Source organism: Ambystoma mexicanum, chromosome 10, assembly GCF_040938575.1.
Source record: "Ambystoma mexicanum isolate Mex_15411 chromosome 10, UKY_AmexF1_1, whole genome shotgun sequence".
Classification (NCBI taxonomy): Eukaryota; Metazoa; Chordata; class Amphibia; order Caudata; family Ambystomatidae; genus Ambystoma; species Ambystoma mexicanum.
In genome coordinates, this window is record NC_090932.1 from 272,180,876 (window position 1) to 272,201,903 (window position 21,028).

Consider the following 21,028-nt stretch of genomic DNA (forward strand, 5'->3'; position numbering starts at 1 on the left):
TCATAAGGTTTCATCTTATCGGTATCTCCTTGTGCCCAAACCCAGCCCTTGGAGCCACGCTGGCGTGACTGATCCGTCTTGTCACTCACTGTGATCGGCATCTCATCGTGCCCAAACCCAGCCCCTGGAGCGCCCCGGCTTGACTATTCCCTCTCTGTCACTCACAGGTACCCGGCAGCTCCTCCGGGTGCTTTCGGTTTTCTCCTCTGCAGTCACTGGCTCCCCTTTCACTTGCCAGGAGCTCGGACAAGCACAGCTCACCTCTTCTGCACCTTCCTGCTGCTTTTGGCAATTCCCTGGAGACTTCAGTGTCCCCCAGCTCCAGCGGGTGAGACACAGCACTGGATTCTGCAGGGCTCCCAACCTTCTCCCAGCCCGTTCAGGCTGCAGTGTCTTTTCTCGCTTTCCTGCAGCGCTCAGCGTCCTTTTCACTGGCTTCTCTCCAGCCTCCTCCGTACTGGGTTGCCGCGTCCTTCTCCCCAGGCGGGTCTCTCCTTGCCTCTTGCTTGTTTCTCCTTATATATACCAGTAGCCTTTCAACTGGCTGCAGGTGTAAGTCCTTTGCCTGACCGCAATTAGTAAGACATGTGGTGTTTCACAGTCCTCTTCTTCGTCTCAGTACCAGAGTGGTTTGCACAACTGGAAGCGTGCCTTACTCCTAGAGTTGCCTCTTCTTCGTCCCAGTGTCTGTGTGTGTGTGTGTGTGTGTGTCTGTGTGTGCGTCTGTGTGTGACAGACTGATAGTAACCTACATAGGTACAGGGAGGGCAGGGTTATTCTGATAAGGGAAAGAGGATACCATGTCTCTTCTGAAGACATCCTCTCCTCACTCCCCAAGGTCCCTCCACCCTGGTGAACCTCCCTCGCATATCCACTCCCAGGGTCGGAATCCAAAAGAGATGGACTTCACTGGTCACCTGAGAAGAGGATACAAGGGGAGTAGATGGGAGGATGCCCTCAGGTTCCTCACATAGCCCCAGTCTCTAGCTGATACTAGGATATAATCTATCAGTGAAGAGCTCTCCTGACCAAAGAAAGTGTTCCCTGCTGGTTGGTCGGTGGTGAATTGCCCATTGCAGGCCCTTTGTTTGAGCCCATACAAAATATGTGCCGAATTCATTGCCTGTCTATGTACTCTTGGGGTGGGAGGGATCTCTGCTACCAGGGCAGGAATCTCCCTAGACAGGTCTTGCTCATCCCACAGCCCATCTAATTCTCTAAAGTGGCACAAATTGCAAGTTAAAATCACATAATGCAAATACATAGAGATTGCTACGGTCACAGTGATCCCATTTATGAATTAGTTATTGCATGAGGAGTAGGGTTGCCATGGGATTATCCCCATACAGGTTACATCTAAGTAAATGATGCTCTTTATTATTCCTTGCTATTACGTGCTGGAGGTCAGAAGGCACTTTCTCACTAATCTCAATCTACCATTCAAACCCATGGTCCACCAAAGTGAGGAGCCCCCCCCCTCCCTCCAGCCCCTGCATTGTCTCCCCCTTTCTCCCTTTGTAGCTGAAGTATTATATGCCCTTACCCTTGAATCTCTAAAGAGGTCAGGGCCCAGATCTCCTGAAAGCTAATGAGTTCACAGTCACGGATAAACATACTCCAATCAGGATCAGCCATGTGCTTCTCCAAGTCTGCCACATTCCTGGTCAGCACTTTGCAGCCAGCAAAATCAAATGTTCCAACTATTCTGGAAGGAGTTGAGAGTCAATCTACATCCTCTAACCCTTCTGTAATTGGGGTGCACTCCTGCGCACAGCTGGAGACCCTCAATTTCTTATCCCCCTGTTCCCAACCCACTTAAGCATAGGGCCTTAAGGAGATCATCATCCCAGAAGGTGGATAAGATCTTGATTCAATTGCCAATAGTCCTTCAACCACTGCTCTTTCTTTCATTACAATTTTAATATAATCATTGAGACCGTTAACCATTCGTCCATTTCACAAGCAACAATGTCACCTCTTATAACCGAAATACACCCCCTGATGTGGTGAATCCAATGGATACTCGTATTAATCAACATCTCCTGGTCCTCAAAGGCCCCAGGGCTCAATTTGGTCACATTATACAAACATACTGATGGAATATCAGTTTGCATCTGGAACTTGCCCCTCGGGGTACAGCCCCAATCCTACCTCTAAAGGTATAGGTATCCCCCATATGAGGTTGTCTTGGGATTCACATGGGTGGGTGATTGATTACATGCTTGGCCATAGTGTCAGTAATTGCCTTTGCCCACAGGGGAGCTTCCTGAGCCCTTCTGTCTCCTCTCAGGGCGGTATTAATACCAACAAAAGGTGCCGCACTATTGCCCTGGTAAGTAGTCCACCCACCCATTGTATCCTGGCGAATCTCCACACGAGTAGGCAGTTTGGTAAGAGGAGCTGAGATTGCCTTGCACAGGGATACTTCCTTCCCCAATCCATCAACCCTAGCAGCTAGGTTAACAATTTCCATCAATGTACCCATCTCCTCCATTATCTCGGTGTATCTGGTACCCAAATTACACTTACACTCACACCTGTAGGTTCCTGTAGGTACCACTGGTACTAGTGTGTTCGGCTATCCCAGCGATGGCCGAGTAGGGTCCGCTTGTTCACAAACAGGATGCAAGGTGTCATCATCGGAACAAACAATGGCATATAAACAACCACTAGGATTATTTGGAAGGTCGCCCTGCTAGATCCTTCTGGGTATATACCTTAATAATGTTGTAAGCGGGGAATCTGAATTATCTCCAACTCGACAGAGGGATTTTGTAATTCTTACCCCCCTCCTGGCCCCTATTTGATGATTTCAAACTTATCGAGTCAAGCCCCACCTTTCTTGGATGGTTGTTACTCGCCTTGCTAATGTTGCAAGTAAGTTAAAAAGGGGAGTCCTGGGAGTCCCTCTGTCAGACATTAGTCCTGGTTACGAGAGACTTACCCAGATTCTTTAGCTCACTATCTTTCACAGAAAAGAAACATCCCAAACATATCAGTCTGGGACAGTCCAGCACCGAAATGCTAGGCAATTCTCCTCTAAACAAGAGTACCAACAGCATCCCCAGACACATGTTTCGGTCTGGTTGGACCTCATCAGTAGGGAGGAGCTGTGCCTCTCTAACAATAGTGAGTAAGGGGTCCATGTCTGGATTCCCCTAGTAACTTACGGTGAGACCCAAAGTTACTTAAATATGCAAATTAACAAGGGGGGTCCTGGGAGTCCCTCTGCCAGACATTAGACCTGGTTATGAGAGACTAACCCAGAGTCTGTAGCTCACTATCTTTCAGAGAGAAGAAATATCCCAAACATATCAGTCTTTGTCCTGCCCTGGGGCAGTCCAGGACTCAAGTCTGGCAGAGGGACTACTTTTCTTTAATAAACATCTCAGCGTAATGTCTAATCAGAGTCTGCATCGTTCCTGTAGTCCTATGTTTCTCGTTGGGCCAGTAGACATTGCCATCATACTGCGACATAGTCCTGCATGTTGGTGGGTGTCATGTGTGGCGTTAGTTCGTGCATGTACAGGGCCTTGACAGGGTAGGCATTGATTAGAAGTAGTTGCAATGTTCCACCCCCCTCATCACATGGCATTCAACTGGTGCTGCGAGATTGTATGGTGTAATGGCACTTGTACTCACCCAGCACCCATGCCTGTTGCCGCCCTCTGTGGCTCGCATGGTAGCAGGCAGGGTGTTATTACGCAGGACACTAGCATAGTGGGTGGATCTAGGAAAGCGAGTGCAGCAGTGTGTTCTTGTCAAGTCAGTGTCACAAGTAACCTGCACATTCATGGAGTGGAACTGCTTCCTGTTGCGGTATGCCTCTTCAGATGCCTGGGGGTGGCGGGGGGGGAATCAACACCACATGGGTACAGTCAAGCACAGCAATAAAGTTTGGCAAGTGGGTTGCTGCATAGAAATGTGCCTTTGTGACATTTATCTGTGCCAGTTTGGTGGGCAGGGAGATGTGCCAAGATGCAGGGCACCGGAATGCCTCCAGCACCTGCCCTAGCACAACTGAAAAAGTGGGCTGAGACATGCCATGCAGGATTCCCACAGTGTGCTGAAGGTGCCACTGGCAACAAAAAGTAGCACTGACACAAGCTTTAGCATTGAAGGTATGACAGTCCCGATATTGATCTTGCTCTGGATGTTGTCATGGATTATGGCCAGTTCCTCTGAAATCACCTCCCTGTTCTGCCGGTAGAGGGTAATAAACTGGGCATCAGTCAATGCCCATGTTGAGGGCCTGACCCGGGATATGGCGCTTCCCTTGCATGGCGTTGCCGCCTCCTCCTCCTCCTCCTCCTCCTCCCTGCACCATGTGCCCTGTAGAGCTGTTCATGCCTCTATAGATCAATGTGGAGCAGGAGGTGCTGCATGCCCCAGTAATTGACTGCTAGTGGCAGCATGCTGTTGGAAAGTATGTTTGAGTCAGGTGTGGGCCTTATGTACTCATTTTGAGTGGATTGGGTGCACCTGTGACTTGAGTTTCATCAAATGTATGCATTTACCACCATCTTTTAGGTGGAGGTAACTGCACTGTGTTTGTGGTGGAATTGTCACCCATTTTCTGTGGTAATTCAGCAGCATTTCAACTTGTAATGCAGCAGAAATACCATTTTGCTTCTTGGTGCCAATTGCGCCGGTGGCATTCGCACCCATTTCCATGTACCCCTTATTTGGCGGTCCAGCAAAAGTCACAGTAATTCCGTTAGCACCACTTTTAAAGCATACTCCCCAACTTGTAATGAAGCCGGAGATCTCTCTTTGTGATTTCTTGTATTGGTCCAATTGCACACATCACAGTTAGGATACTTGGTATCCTTATATCTTTGTATATAATAGCTTTTTGGTTACTATTACAACGTACCTAAGACAAGCTAGTGGCAGCAGTGATATTTTTACCTATTTTGATACTTACTTGTACACTTTTGCATTTTCTGGGAATGGCTACTAAAGGTGGCTAGTTTCCCAAGATGGTAGAGAGTGGGTTCTAGAAACTGAACACTCCTGTGCTGAGCTCTGTGTATTTTTGGGTTGTTTGCAATTGTTCTTTGCAAGGTCACAGGGAGGATGAGGCAAACCCAATGCCTCTTCTGGAAAATGTGCAGAAAAGTCCTGCTTACCTTGCAATTAGACGAAAAATGTTTGACCCTTGTAAATGAAAAGGATCTCACGCAGGTTGCTTTGTCTTATTGTGTGATTTCATTATCCATGTTGTAGACACAACGCAGCAAACCCGCACTACAAGGCAACAGCCTTAGGACAGCCATCGAAAATTTCAGAAACTTGCCAACCGGCCATCTTGAACGACTTGGAATCTTTCCGATAGACCATCCATACCTGCCTTGATAAAGACCCTCTGAGGTTGAAACCCGTGTCGGCTGACCACCCTTTCTAGACTATGTGTCTACAACATGGATAATAAAATCACACAATAAGACACAGCAACCTGCGTGAGATCCTTTTCATTTACAAGGGTTAAAATTTGTTGTCTAATTGCAAGGTAACCAGGACTTTTCTGCATAGTTCCCTGAGATGGCTGTGCCACACATTTTGTTGCTTGTTCTCTGCCCATATTGTTTGGCCTTCTTCCTGCCTTCTCAGGAAATTACTTGTAGGACTTTCGCGGGCTAACGGGTGGTTACTTTGTGTGTGGCAAGAGGAAAGGGCTCCCAAGCCACTTTAGTAAATCATCTTTTAGCCCTAGTGATGCACTTGAGAGCAGCAGTAAAGGCTTAAACAGTATTATGGGCAAACTGTATTCTTTTACTAATTTTACCAGACTGCAACATTAACAGTCATCTTCGTTGCAGATATTTGAATGGATGTTGCTTTGCACACAATTGCATCATTTTGCACACTTTAGCTGATTTGCAGATTATTGTTTATTGTGAATTATATAATATAGGAGGTTTTTGAGTCCAGTAGGTTGTGAGTTTGAGTGAGTATGTGAGATCCGGTGGATCGATCGATCATATATAGTCAATCATATATATGATAGTCAATCATATATATGATTGACTATATATGAAATAATTGTTAATTTTATTGACTTTTGCATGACAAATGTCACAAAGCAAAATCTTTGATTGTTTTCACATTTTGTACCATACCAATACCATATTGCAATATTTATAATTAAATCACCTTGTGTGGTGTCAATATTGAAAAAAATCACGTTGTTGACATTTAAATATGGTATGTGAGATTGCGATTTTTTATTGTGTTAGGATCTCCACGTTTTCACTAGCTAAAAAATAATGAGCAGTGGAGGACCTCAGGTTTTTGTTTGTCGTCCCAACCCAATTGCCTTGTGCCTGAATGTCTGTTGCTGGGCAGATGTGGGCAGTGGCTATCCATGATTGGATAGCCACAGACTGTTTGAATGATGCAGATCATTACGATTGGTGGGCATGGCCTTCACACAGCCCACATTTTGGATAAGAGGAGGGCTCCGGCAGCTGGTCTTCAGATCATCGTTGGATCCAAGTCCCCCATGAAGAAGCAGACCATAGACAACCAGAGAACAAACTCTGCAGCTGACCAGCATCGACTCCAGTGCTGCCCTGGTGAAGCCCGGCTCCTCTGCCTGATCTCAAGAAGGCCCTTGTCTGTGCTTCGACCCCTGAACCGAGGCAAACTCATAGCCTCAACAACTGCTCGAAGATCCGTACCTTCAGAAACATTTAAAGTGTCCATGGACCAACCGGTGGATGGGCCAGCTCTCTCCTGGGAAACGTTTCTACAGCCGTCGCTGTTCCGAGTACATCCTTGGAACTTGGAGGATCTTCAGTTTATGGAACAAGATGCCTGCTCCTGCACTTGTAGCTCTTGCATGAATGAAAGCTGTGCTGGTCCTGCTCCTGTGTTCAACCCCTGAAGCTTGCCTGTCGCCACCTGACCGTGGTGACTCTGGTTGCAACACTCCTTCAATCCCGTGAGGTATCCTGAGGGGGTCTGTCCCACAGAAGACTTCAGTTTTCCTCATTTGGGTGTTCTACTGGAAGCTGTCTGGAAACTTTCTGTGCACCGTGACTGACCGGCACTAAATACTGATGCCAAAAGGGAAATCTGTACCCACAAAGCCTGGTCCTTCTTCGATAAGACCAAGCACAGGCGACTTTGCACCTAACAGATTCCAAAACACCAGAAGAGGTCACTGGAAAAATCAGTCACGGGGGTAACTTAACCTAACTGTTTCTGTGCCCCTTGTTCTCAATAGGGGTACATGGGGCAAAATCCTGTCTCCCTAAAACACTATTTCCTGAGTTTGGTTGGTGGAGGCCTGAGTCAAAGATCCCTTCCTAGTAATATCCAAAGGGCTGAGATTGAGTGATTCTACCGGAGCGGAAATGGTGATCTTCGGGTGCACCCTCTGATAAGCTGGCCTGCCACCTTCCGCAAAGGCAATATAGACGCAGGATCCGGCACAAGAAAAGAGTCCATATCCAAGCCTCCATTTCTGCAGCTTCCAACACTAAGGCCAAACTTGTCAAAGTCTGTAAGGAGCTGGCCAACCCTACAGCAGCATCATCCTCTATTGCACCCACCCATGCCCTTTGCGGGGTGCTGGCTTCACACTTCACCACCAAAATGCAGGATATCCTTTACGCTCTCCACTGCTCCCACTAGGGCGCTATCATCTTCTTGGCCCCCCTCGGCTGCCCCCACCACTCCCACACTTCTCTCCTCCTCCTCTCCGATCACACCTGCAGAGGTTTCTAGACAAGGCCGGTCTATGAAAGCCTCCTCCAAATAGGTGGACCCTTGCCCCTCCAAAACCATTAAGGACAACATTGATTCCCTAGCTCCGGCCTGGGCAGACCTTTGCAACCTCTCCTTTGCCACTGGAGTCTTCCCCACCTCTCTCAAGCACTCGCGTATGCACCCTCTGCTCAAAAGACCTCTGCCAACCCTTTCTTTCCAGCCAACTATCTCCCGATCTCCATCACCTCTTTCTTGGGTAAACTCTTGGAGAAGCTGGCTATCTCTCAACTTCTCCTCCACACTGAATCTGTTGGTTGTCTCCATGACTATCAGTCTGGCTTTAGAGCATCCAAAGGCATGCAAACAGCTCTTCTGAACACCCGTGAAGACCTGCTCTCAAACCTTGACTCCAACTCTCCCTCTGTCCTCTTTCTCCTTGACCTCTCCACTGCTTTTGACCCAGTCAACCACAAACATCCTGATCTCCCATCTCTGTGAAACCCAGGGCATCACAGATCAGGTCCTGGCATGGATTGTGTCCTTTCTCTATGACTGTCCCTCCCAGGTGGAACTTGGGTCGTTTCTCTCCGCTATTACCTTCTCTACTTGTGGTCTCCCCCAGGGATCTAATCTATCCCCCTGGTTTTTCAATGTCTACATGGCCCCTTTGGCCCACAAAATCTTTCAGTGCTATGTGGATGACACACAGCTCTCTTTCCGGCTACCCTCAGCTTCTTCCTCCTCTGCGCTCATTCCTGACTGTCTGTCCGCAATTCGGTCCTGGTGTGTTGCCAATAACCTCTGCCTTAATGCCAGCAAGACCGAGATCATCCTCATTCGGACCCCTGCTCCCACTTTCCCACTCCCACTCTGGCCAGCCTCTCTTGATCCTGCACCTCTACCCATCAGTGAAGCAAATAACCTAGGGGTCATCTTTGACTCTAATCTCTCCTTCTCTTCTCACATCTCAGACATGTCCAAAAAGTCCCACTACCAGCTGCACACTCCTACCCTTTCTAACTTTTCTCACCTTACCCCAGAGGCTCACTGTCGCCAGAGCCCTGGTTCTCTCCAGACCGGACTACTGCAACAGTCTCTTTCTCAATCTGTCTACTTCTACTCTCCGACCTCTTCAACTTATCCAGAACAAAACTGCGAGACGTATTCTTGGCCTCAAGCCCATAGCCACATCTCACTGGCGCTGAAATCTCTCCACTGGCTCCCCATGGCTGCAAGAAGTTCAAGACCCTCTGGATAGTCCACAAGGCTTTCTGGGGACGGGGCCCTCACTATCTACAACGCTCTCTTCCCAAATACTCTCTTTCTAGAGCCCTTCGCTCGGCCTTCTCCAACTCTCTGTGAGTGAGCCGTTTCTCCAAACAGAGATTTGGAGGTAGATCCTTATCCTCTGCAGGTGCCTCCCTCTGGAACAGCTTCCCTACCTCTCGCCGTCTTGAGCCGGATCTCCTCAAGTTCCGGAAACTCCTCAAGACATTCCTCTTCTCTCCGTCTCCCTCTACCCTGCTAACCCCCACCCCCCATTCTTTCCGCCTGTTTTCCTGTCCCTCTTTCTCATCGCTCAATTAGCTAACTGGTCGCCTGGTGCACCTTCAGAACGTCTCAAATCTCAGACTCCCCTGCCAGTCCTGCACTTGCCTCTGGGCCTCTGCACTATGCCTGGCGCTACTGCAATATCCCCCACGATAGGGGCAACCACCCTGCACGTAACCCTGGCCCCTGCTGGTCTGGGTGCACTTGTCCCCCTAGCCCTCCTATTCTATGCATTTACTCAACCTTGAATGTTCTTGGCCCACCAAGTCTGTCTATCCAATCCTTCCTCTTGTCTCCCCCCCTGTAGTACTGTAGTCCATGTAGTTCCTATAGTCATGATCTGTATGTTCACTTTCCTCCTCCTGCCCCCTCCTGTAATTCTTTGCTCACCCTTTGTCGAGCACTTTACTAGTAGATATGCCTCTGTGCCTAGCATGCTAGTTGTTGATGTTAGATCATGCGAATCTTCAAGGCCTAAGAATGACTACTGTATTCCCTTGTTCCCTCGCCACTTTGAAGCGCTTTGTAGCACCTCACTTGTGTATAAGCGCTACACAAAAACAATTACAATTACTCTACTGAAATGTAACTAACTTTTTACTCTTATTAATCATAGCTACTGGTCCTGCCAATTTCTTTATAAACCTACCTGAAAAGTATCTACTGTGGAACTAGTATGGTTTTTGGGGAAAAAGCCCCAAGCCATTTTAGGGTTGAACTTTATAAGACCATGGGAAGCTGTTTTATGATTATCCTGAAGAGGTCTTTCAATCCCCAAAGGATAAGAGTACTTACCTGTGTTTCTCTAGTCATTGACTCAAATGCTACTCTATTTCTCCTAATGAATGTATATATCTGTTTTAGAAGGGTGTGTGTGACACTATTTGACTAGGAGTTTTATCTGCCAAGTGTGTATTTTAAAGGCCTAGTAAATAATTCTATATTTATACTTACCTGTCTAACTGGAATTACTGGTGTTGCTCTGTGTGGACTCATTGTAGCCCTATACCACTCACAACGTTCCTGAGACTAAGACTTGCCGCTCTGTCACCTTTTCTTCATTGGGTTTTGCTAACCTTGAAGTGTCTTTCCTGTTCACCATAATAGAATGGGCTCCCAAAATCCTCACACTAGGGCTGATTTTGGAAATCCATTTTAACACTTACCAACCACAACATAAGCCTATTCAGTGCCTTAAAAGACTTGATTGGCATGTAAACAGAGAAGCCTATGCAAACAAAGTAGTCTAGGAAAACCATAATTCTACTTAATGCCACCCACCCAAGCACGGTGAGTTTAATCCAAAACTCAAATGAGCATGCCCGAATTGACATCAATCATTTGATTCTATGAAGAAACTGATTAGATGTACTCTGATAAATATTGATACTAGGATATGTGAATGTGGAACAGGCACATGGTAGGGGAAAGGGTAGGAGAGAATCTGAGGTCAAACCTCTCAGCCCTCCTTAATGTTAATAAGCAGTATTAGGACAAGTTAAATTGAAGCTTTAAACCATAACTTTCTATTACTTAGAATACATCTAGGTTATTGCATATTGGGTAAAAATAAGAATGTCATCAGCATAAATGGCTGCAAAATGCTCCATACTGGACATCATCATTCCCTTCATAATCAGACAATAAAAGCTTTGGCCAGAGGTCTCATTATAGGGAAGCAACCACTGCCCAACTTTTGCAGCTAAAATCCCCTCAGCCCCCGGCTTAATTATAGGAAATGCAGAGGAATGTAGAGCCTCATCAGGTTACACAAAAACTCTCCAAAATTAATTGCCTCAAGCACCCTGCAGAAATCCACAGCTCAACACCAAATAATACAGAGGGAAACAGGTGGCAAAGGCAGAGAGATTTTATTTTCATACAGCTGTGCAGAAATGGGTCTGGAAACCAGGACAAACCCTGTCGCAAATGTGAGGCCCCCAAGGACATAAACCTCAGTGGTTTTATACAGTGTTAGTCAATGAGCCCCGTGCAGAAAAGCCAGCATGATACACCTAGTCTTTTATAGTAACAAATAACCTTCTAAAATGACATTGTCGGAGGAACGGCTTTACCGGGCCATTCAAGCTTGATGTAATACTGTTTAGCCTGCCCATGTGACCAAGACAACCTCCTTTCTAGGAGATTTACATCACACTTGATGGCATCAAAACTGCAAACAGCAGTCACATGGTCATTAATCAGTTCTCCGGCAGTTAAACCCTCCCTCATGATCTAATACAGAGCGTGTAGGTAGGCGTACCTGGCTATTGGATGGTGGCATATTTTATTCTTGCACATCCTTATACACATCTGCGCGCTTGCCAAGCAATACGTGTTTAGTCCGCATCACCACCCCTTAGCATGGCAGAAATTCTGACGTTATTGTCACAGTGATGGCCGATGTTCTGCACCTTCAGAAGCAGGTGTAATGTAAAATGCCACCAATTTCCACAAACCAAAATAGAAACCGCCAACCAAACTCATCCTAATGCCTTTTCAGCATCCAAAGTGGCAACAAAATAATGTTAGGGTTGAGTGCACCAGTACCTGAATGACATATCACCCTCTGCAGATTATGCAGAGTTGACCACAAGAGGGCGGTCTTTGCAGGAGGTGTGAGGCACCTGGCTAAGACTCCCCTTTCTGACTGGGGACTGACAAGCAAATGAGCTGGGGGCCTCTCACAATAAGTAAGATTTCAGAGGGGAGGAGATCACTTAGATGTGTGAGCAAAGTTTTTGACTAAAAGCTTACCAGTATAATCAGTCCCGAGACCAACTTTAAAGGTATAGCGAGGACCTATTCTATGTAAATAAGGTATACCAAGGCACACTTGAATGTTTACTGAAGGCAAGCAAATACTCAAAGAACAATAACATATCAAGATACACATGAGTACATGTAAAACAACAAGCAGATTATAGTCCATTGTCTTACCTGTGCCGCCACTCCATTGGCCGCTGATGTGGTGGTTGCAGTAATAACACCACCTGTGAGTCTGAGCATTGTAGTTCCAGCTCTAGAGAGAGTTGAAGGAGTAGCCAGAGACTTTAGAGAACTGTCTGGGATTTTTGTCAATGTCGTTGGTCCTCCAGCAGCCTGTAATTTTTTCAACAAGGGTTAATGAATGACTGCAGTATGTGGAGAAAGCAGCATTGCTAAGATCTATTGGTATTTAAAAGGAAAGAAAACAGGGGCCATGAACTAGAATGGTGTGCACTACTGATGTCCAAAATGTACACTTAACTTATTTAACGATTTCCTAGAACACAAAACAGACAAGGTGGTGTCAAAACAAAGAGTGATTACAGAACACGCTAGGCGAGAGAATATTATTGAATGTCATAAATGCCCTGGATACCACGGGAGATGACCTGGAAGCCAAACGATCTAGGGTGGCAAGCTATCAGCAATGGGAATTGAGGCAACAACTGAAATCTCACTAATACATGTAGAAAGGAGGCTCTGAAAAAATGGAGGCTGTGGATGTGGAGGGACCTCCTGGACTCCAGTGACAGATTGACTCATTGCACAGCCCAAAACATTGAGGAGAATCTTGGTGTTGAGCTTCTACAGCACAGAGTTGAAACCTTTGGCTTTCCAAAAGGTTTGTACCACAACTCCCCGCTCAGAACCTGCCAGCATAGTCAATATCGGGGAATCATCGTCCAAAGTTTGTGCAAAGCCACAGGTGTGGATCCCTGACCTAGAGGATAGAAAAAAATGTCAAAGTAATGGTTCAGGGGCTTGCACCCCACATGGGCAAGAATTCCCTTGGGATGCTCATCTGAGACTTTCTAAGGCATGAGCATCCTAAACACCCCTCAGCCGTCCTCCATGGTGGTTTTCAATGCAAAAGGGGAGAAATCATGGTGCTGCCTTCACATTTTCAGGTCCAAGAGTACTTGCTTAGGGCTGCGGTTAAAGGAGACTCAGAATCTGAAATTCTGACATCTGACCTCGGAATCGGTCATCAGCTCGAGGAAATACTTGCCCATCATATCGAACATGCTAAATAAAGGGATTTCAGCAATGATCTTGTGTTGCAATAGACTAGAGTGAAAGTGGTCAATGCAGAAGAAAGTGATTTATCATTACAGATGTGGAAGTGGCTCTGTTCATTTCAGTGGGTCAGTGTCACGATACTGAAGCGTGTTCCTCCTTCTGCTACCAGGAACACACCAGCTGTCCTACGTACTCGAATGCTTTCCTTGTTTCCAATATGCAGCGCGCCCTCTCTTCAGAGCTTGGAAGGCATCTTGGCGGTTGTCATGGTCACGGTGTGCTTGCTATAGGATATGATTTATGGCATTTATAATGCGCCTATACACAAGTGTTTCAAGGCGCGACGAGGCAGGGAGGGGAAACAAAGGGAAGACAGACAACGATCCTACTAGGCCAGGTGTCATTCAGATTGTGCAAGTGCATGGGAGGGGAAGGGAAAAGTGCGAGGGAGAAGGGAGAGGGGAAAGTGCAGTACATAGGATAGAAGAATAAATAAGAAATAGAAAGGCCAACTGGTGGCAAATGCGAGGTAAGTGCAGACATAAGTGCTGGTAGGGGGACTGTAGGGATACAGAACCAGTCCCCAGGTGCAGGGGTTGCCAGGGGGGCAGTGCAGGTGCGCAACTGGCAGGGGCCTGGGCCCGAGATCAGAAAGGGTGGCCAGGTAACCAGTGCAGTTTCAGCCAGGAATTCAGCGGGAGAGAAGGGGAGAGAAAGCAGAAGTAAAGAGGAAGGTTTTGAGGTGCTTCCGGAACCGGAGATGGTCCTCCTCGAGTTTCAGGGAGTCAGGGAGGCTGTTCCAGAGGGAGGCCCCTGCCGAAGAGAGAGATCGACCACCAACTTGTTGCTTGGAGAAGCGACTGACCATGAGGGAGTTGGAGGCGGATGAGAGAAGAGCTTGAGAAGGAAGATATTTAGGAAGAGAGAGTTGAAGGTATTGCGGCCCCAGGCCCCAGAAGACCTTGTGGACAATGCAGAGGGTTTTGAACTTAATCCTCGCGGCCACTGGGAGCCAATGCAGAGATTTTAGTCCTGTAAAGATACAATCCCTGGGCTTGAGGCAAAGGACAAGTCTCGCAGTCCTGTTCTGGATAAGTTGCAGAGGGCGGAGAGAGGAAGCAGGCAGATTTAGATAGAGGCTGTTACAATATTCCAGCCTAGAGAGAACCAGGGCTCTGGAGACAGTGAGCTTCTGGGGGAAGGAGAGGAAAGGAAGAATACCTCTGAGGAGGTGTAGCTGGTAGTGTTACTTCTTAGAGACATCAGAGATGTGAGGAGAGAAGGAGAGTGGAGTCGAAGATGACCAAGAGGTTTTTAGCCTTGCAGGTGGGAAAGGAAAAGGGCCAAGAGAGGCCGGCCAGAGAGCTGCAGGGAGGGAGGGAGTGGGTGTGCCGATGAGTAGAATCTCAGTCTTACTGGCATTAAGGCAGAGGTCATTGGCGGCACACCACTCCTGGATGGCAGACAGGCAGTCAGAGATGAGTGAAGGAGAGGAGGCGGCTGAGGGTAGCCTGAAAATGAGCTGGGTATCATCCGCATAGCACTGAAAATTGGGGCAGAGAGCGGCGATGCAGTGGACAATGAGTGCCAGGTATTGGTTGAACAGCCAGGGAGAGAGATTAGATCCCTGGTGGACACCACAGGTAGAGAAAACGATATCGGAGAGGAAGGACCCAAGTTGGACCTGGGAGGGTCGGTCGGAAAGGAAAGAAGTCAGCCACGCCAGAGACTGACCAGTGATACCCAGGTTATCACGGAGACGATTGAGCAAGATGGCATGGTTGACAGTATCAAAGACAGAAGAGAGATCAAGCAAGATGAGGATGCACCTATTAGCGCGGCTTGCCTTCTTTGCGAGTTGTTAACGCTTGCGGTCATGTGACGCTGGTTTCAAGCTTGCGGCGCAAACGCACCATTCCATCGGGCCAATAAAAGAAACGCTGACATGCGTGACGTCGGTTCCGATTGTTTTCGGATTCTCTGAGCCTTTGTTGTTGTATCCTAGTATCACGCCGTTGGCTGCCTTCTTTTGATCTCCACGTTACTGACCCTGCATCGTATTACGGACAACGCCTCTGCCTACCGTTCTGGACTTACCATTGCTACTCGTTGACCTGGATTGCATCAGTCATCAGAGTCATTCTGTTCTGACTCTGACTGCACAGCTACTGGACTCGGCGTACTACCTGGAGTGCCCCCGCCCCTCGTTTCCCTGACAGAGGTTGGTTTCTCCCATGCTACCATCCTTGCTCTCACGCTTTCCCCTGTGCATTCATTATCCATGCCTCAAGAGCTATGCCTCCTGCACACACACACCCCGTTTTCTGCTAGACCACCTGCCTTCTCCCTCCCAGGACCCCAAATCCTCTCCTAATGCGGCATCACTGGCACAAGGACTCTGGCCGCTATGCTTTGTAAACTGTGCTACAACCCGATGCCCTCGTGCCGCCCGAGGTAACCCCCTTACTAACTTTCCTTCCTTCGTTCGTTGCTCCTCTCTTCCCATTCTGGATTTGGTCTTCCATGGCTTCACCATACATCACCATCCCGCGGCAGATCGTATGGGACTACACCTGGGTGCTACTGGGATCAGAGCTCTCTGTCCTCAGGTCATTAACTTTACCTTCCCCGCTTCTTCTTCTGCTGCCTCAGAGATATTCTGGTGCACTATCCTAATCAGGACTTCTGCTAGCTTCCTCAGCTTGCTGTAGGAACGCGTGTAATCAGGGTGTCACGCCCTTTCAATTAATATACCCATCTGACCTGGTTGCTTATTAGGGCAGAAGGGTGTATTACTGGGAAGGTCTCCCTTGTATAGAGGGGGCCCGGACCGTCATGGGTGAGGAAGGCATTACAAAGTAGTACTTCCGGCTAAAGTCTGTAAGTGTCACATGGTGAGTATTCTTATACTGTTGCCATCACTTGTTGCCTTATTGGTTCAGATTCTGATAGTCAGTGCTATGGTGGTATTAGGCTCTTGTTGGGCAAAATTTCTGGCAGGAAGTGATGCACAATTGCCATTTTTCTCGATATGCCAATGAGTCTGATGTCACATGTATTTGTCAGAGAATTGTGGGGGTGGCTGCGGATTTGGTGGGATTGCAACCCGTGAATATCTCTGGTGTGTCTTCCTCTTCCTTCACTTTGCCGCCTCACAAGTGGGTGGCATTAGTGCGTATTGTGTTGGGTGTTTTTGCTCTATGGTAAGTATAAAAACTGATGTACATGATGTCTGACCAAGGTGCTGGACCAAAGCAAATAGAGTTTACAATTGAGAATGTGGCAAATGTGTTCACATGAGTTGATGTCCTTTGCGTTATATTTCGTTCTCAGTAAGCAGATGTTTAAAAGAAGAACAAGTTACTTAGATTCAGTGATGTTCTCTCTGATGGAAAAGCTATTTTTCCCAAACATTCAGCGTCTCTTTGTAATGTCCAGGTGCAGGCTGTCTCGAAAATGTTCCTCACAGCCACCAGGTGACTTCATGTAGCTCTGCACCAACTCCATCACAGTATCAATTAGGCTTCTTGCACCAGAAGTGATGTCCTCAGCCAATTAACAGAGACACCTGATCTCTCTGATCCTAGTTCACTCCCTTTTCCATAGTCACAGAAGCAAAGGAACAATAGAGCCGTCACATGAACAAATACAGAACAATTTGCAGGCAATCTTTTAAAGTGGTAGGTGGAAGTGGTGATAGGGACAGGATATCAGCAGAAGAAGTGAATAAAGCTAGGTTAAAATAGCGTAAAGTGTGTGTAGAGCGTGGGTGAGTGAAATGTGAGTAGTGTTGTAGAAAGAGGGTGGAGCGATAGGAGTAGTATTAGTGTGGGATGAGGAGGCATAGTAGTAAAGGATGGGGAGTAGTAGTAGTGGAGGAGGAGTGGTAAGATCAAAGAATGGAGGTTCAGAGTAAGAGGAGTGTAGGACTTGGAGGACAAGGAGGGTTTGGGAGGAGATAAAAGCTACAATAAACAGCCTTGTACTAGCTGTGTGGTTTGGTGCGACTTTCTTGCCATCAGTGAACGCTGGTAAAGCAGAGGGACCCTGAGTGGAGCAGCAGCGGATTGGGGAAGAGAAGGCACCCTCTGCCATGTTAAAGGGAGTTTGGAAATCCAAAATGGCAGCAGGCCTTAATGTAGCCACAGGCCAACCCCATTTCAACCCAAGCGATCCCAAGCACATGGGCCAATCCCAGAACACAACCCACACTACACAGGTGAAATACATGTTCCTGAGTACTACCCCAAAAGAGGGCCACACTATAAAAAGCAGCAGTCTGGCAGTGTGGGCATTTGAGGTAGTGCGAGAGGAAGGTAATTGGAGGAGGTTGCCGATTTAGAGGAGAATTGGGAGGGACAGGTTGGAGCACTGAGTTGGAGTTTGGAGGGAGTACATCAAGGAGTTATGAGGGGAAAAGCAATATCAACTGGAGAAGCGTGTTGGTGGGGGATGATTTAGGAGGTTGAAGGAGGTGGCAACATCTATAATGTATAATAAGAAAAAAAAGATTCAGCCATTTTGTCGCCGGTAAACAGCAAAAAAAGACTTAAGTTTCCTCATCTCATAGCCACAGTAATTAACTAGAGAAGCAGAAAAACCAAAAATTAATGATGGGAAAATCAAATCAAAAAGTCCATCTCAAATGAGAAAAAAAAGTCAGCTAGACTAGCTGTTTAAGCATTAGACCTTCTTATGCTAAGAATATCCACAACATGACATGTGCTTAATTTCCCCACAGAGCCCTTTTGCACGGAGTGCGGCCAAGAAAAATTCAAACAATTCTGGTATCAAAAGAATCAGTAACAGAAGGTTAGTATTCTAATATGTAAATGAAGAATAAATGGTTTGCCTGATATATTGAGTAGTGATAAGTAATATTACTTTTCCAGCAGATAAGCTTTATGAGAAATTCTGCAGACTCCAGACAGAAGCCATCAGTCTTGAAGTAACAGCCTGGGTCCACGTACACTAAAATTCAGTTTAGTGTCCAACACGGTATGACATTGTTTTCTGAAAACAAGCACAACAATCTTTTTATGTGATATTATGGTTTTAACTCAATGTACATTTGTTTGTATTGTAGTGCCGAGATACAGACAACACTAATGGGGATCTGTGATTAAGTCACCTTGTTATGAAATAATTTCGTCCTGAAGAAGGCCGGTAAACGATTGTCAGTAAGCATTAGAGGTAACGCCTGAACCATCTTGGAGGCCAGACTTAAAAGGGCCTCCTATGAATTTACTTACTATGACTTTAGTATGATTTGGTCTTCTTTTGTCACTATAGGTAAGTAAGAAGTGTTTAGAAAAGAAAAGGTTTTCACCTATTTTTCCTTCTGTATGACTAATTAGGCAACATTGCATTTGTTGTATAAGAACTAGAGTCACGTACTAACCCCACTATAGATCTATCTTTGATGCACGTCAAAAATCAGAAGTGAAACAGTATCCTTGTGTTTTTTTTTGCAATACTCGATCAAAGGAAGTGTCTTTTATTGGAAAAAATGTTTTGTTTTTTGAATTAAATGAATAATTTTGTAGAATGAAAAATGTTGTTGAAAATATATGCTTTATGTAAAACAGTGTAAAACTATAATTACACACAGTATTCAGTTGTTGGCTGAGACCAATAGTGTGGACCCAAGGGAGGGGCAACCACTTCACTCTTATGTTGTACATATTTTTGTAATCTTCCCGCAATTGTACTGGTACCCCAAAAACAAATAAATATGTAAGTGCCCAATCACAGACCACCCCAGACACTGGGGGAGCCAACCACAAGTTCCAACAGGACTTCAGGTTTGTGGAGGAGACTGCAAGACTGTTACCAGCCCAGGCATCAGATTGCCTACACCCTAGGGAGTCCAAAAACCCATTACTGAAAATACTAAGCACACGGTACAAGAATGGATGTTGAAGAGGAGCCAAGATGAGCCCAGAATATTGTACGAGTCTTTCCTTTGATCACAGTTCACTACTGCAGACTTCACCAGACTTTTTGTTGTGCAAACAAAACCTTTACATCTTAAAAAGTAATATTCATGTGTCAGTGTTTTTGTGCTCCCCAAAATACTAGAAAAGGTCTGTTAAGTAAAAGCCCTGTCTGCCCACCACCAAAGAAGCAGAAGAAAAGTTGTCTGTACCTCTGGAAGTCTATCATCTGAGAGATGTAGTAGCTCAGGGCCCCCTTGGGAACAAACAAATGAAATACCTCCTCCATCCTGGAAGATGGAAGGCTGAGGGACAGGCAGATATATCTTCTGAGAAATATGGAACACTGTTCTGACCTTCTTACTAGAAAATATTGCAAAAGGATTCCTGGAGCTCACACATCTATCTAGCAAAGTGAAGGGCTCCAGGAAAATATCCTTAAAGGTGAGGAAACAGAGACTGCATGACTGGGAGAGCAAATCCACTCTTGCTTGGAGGCACCAGGATTGGCAAGTCGATATGTCCTAAAGTGCTAGTTATCACATCCTTCTGGTAATGGAGTGAGCAAGATGAGGGTAGATCCAGACAAACCTAGTTACCCGAGAACCAAAAGGACGACAGGAATCAAAGAGAACAAGCAAAGAAGATCCAACTTCGACTCTGCAATCACTGTTTCGCAGTGCTCCCTTCAGAGGAAATTCCCTCGAGCAGAAGTACGTGAATCTATGGTTGAGGCTGGAAGCAAAGAGGTCCAATAGTTGGGGTTGCCCAGCACGTACAAATCTCCTCCAGGACCTCCTAAAATAGCTCCCCTATGTAATAGATCTACAAACATCTCCTTGGAGCAACTGCAACATCATTCTCCTTCCCAGCCAGGTGGGGTGCTGACAGGGAGGCATAACATTTTAAAGCTCAGAACCGCAATTACTTCATCTCTTGCACAGAGGCATTGACCCAACACTCTGGTCAAGGGAATCTCTTGTCAGTTTTTTCTGTGTGAGCACTCTATCCTTTCAACAAGGTGTAAGTGACATCACTAACCAAGACCAAGCCTGTCAGAATGGTTCTCTCTTCATTAAGTTCTCTAGAAGGCCAGTAACAGTAGGTCCTGCCGACAAATGTAGGAGGTTGGTCATGCTGCCATCGATTTGAGACCACTGGCAGCACAGCAGTCACATTAGAGACGTCATGCACAGCTGAGTTTCTGGCACAAAAAATGCAGGAAGACATGAGACCCAGAAGGAGGAGAAAAGCCTTCGGTGGAATTTGAATGATGTTGATAGAAGGTGGAAACATCCTGCTTGAGTGTGTCCCCCGAATCATCCCACTGAATCAGAGGACCTGAGTGGGGGCAATATGGGATTGTCTAGAGTTCAGAGAAAAGCCTGCCAGTTTGCAAAAATCCAGGCCACTGAAGTACAGTCAAATGGCAAGGACTGCAAACTGGTAGTAGACACCCACAGACCTCGGATATTTACTGCGTTTATGGTGCCTCTTGTGAGAAACCTGAAGGTGTATCCCTGACTAGCCCCCGGGGATCTGTCATCCAAGTGGCTAGGACACGGCCATCGCTATTGGATCCAGTTCCTGGGGGTGGACTAGTACGGGAGGAGCACCCGGGAGTGGAAGTGGGATGCCGATGGGTGAGACGTGGTATTCCCCTTCTTATAACACCTTTTCCCATCCTATCACATAGGATACTAAGAAATACTGCACCGCACCCCCCCTTCCAACACGAACACTTTCGCACACTACAAAAGACAACGGACTAACACCAGAGCCGTTTACCTTACATGTCCCAACACAAGGGTCAGGAA

General features: G+C 46.6%; 1 protein-coding gene across 4 annotated transcripts in view; it reads right to left on the reverse strand.

Annotated features, from left to right (window-relative positions):
• Positions 1 to 21,028, reverse strand: part of YEATS2 (YEATS domain containing 2) — a 1,971,885-nt gene that overhangs the window by 819,250 nt on the left and 1,131,607 nt on the right. For all 4 annotated transcript variants that reach the window (XM_069617830.1, XM_069617832.1, XM_069617831.1 and 1 more), the window contains one exon: positions 12,208 to 12,369. In XM_069617830.1, coding sequence (XP_069473931.1) covers positions 12,208 to 12,369 — 162 coding nt within the window. The remainder of the gene's footprint in view (positions 1 to 12,207; positions 12,370 to 21,028) is intronic.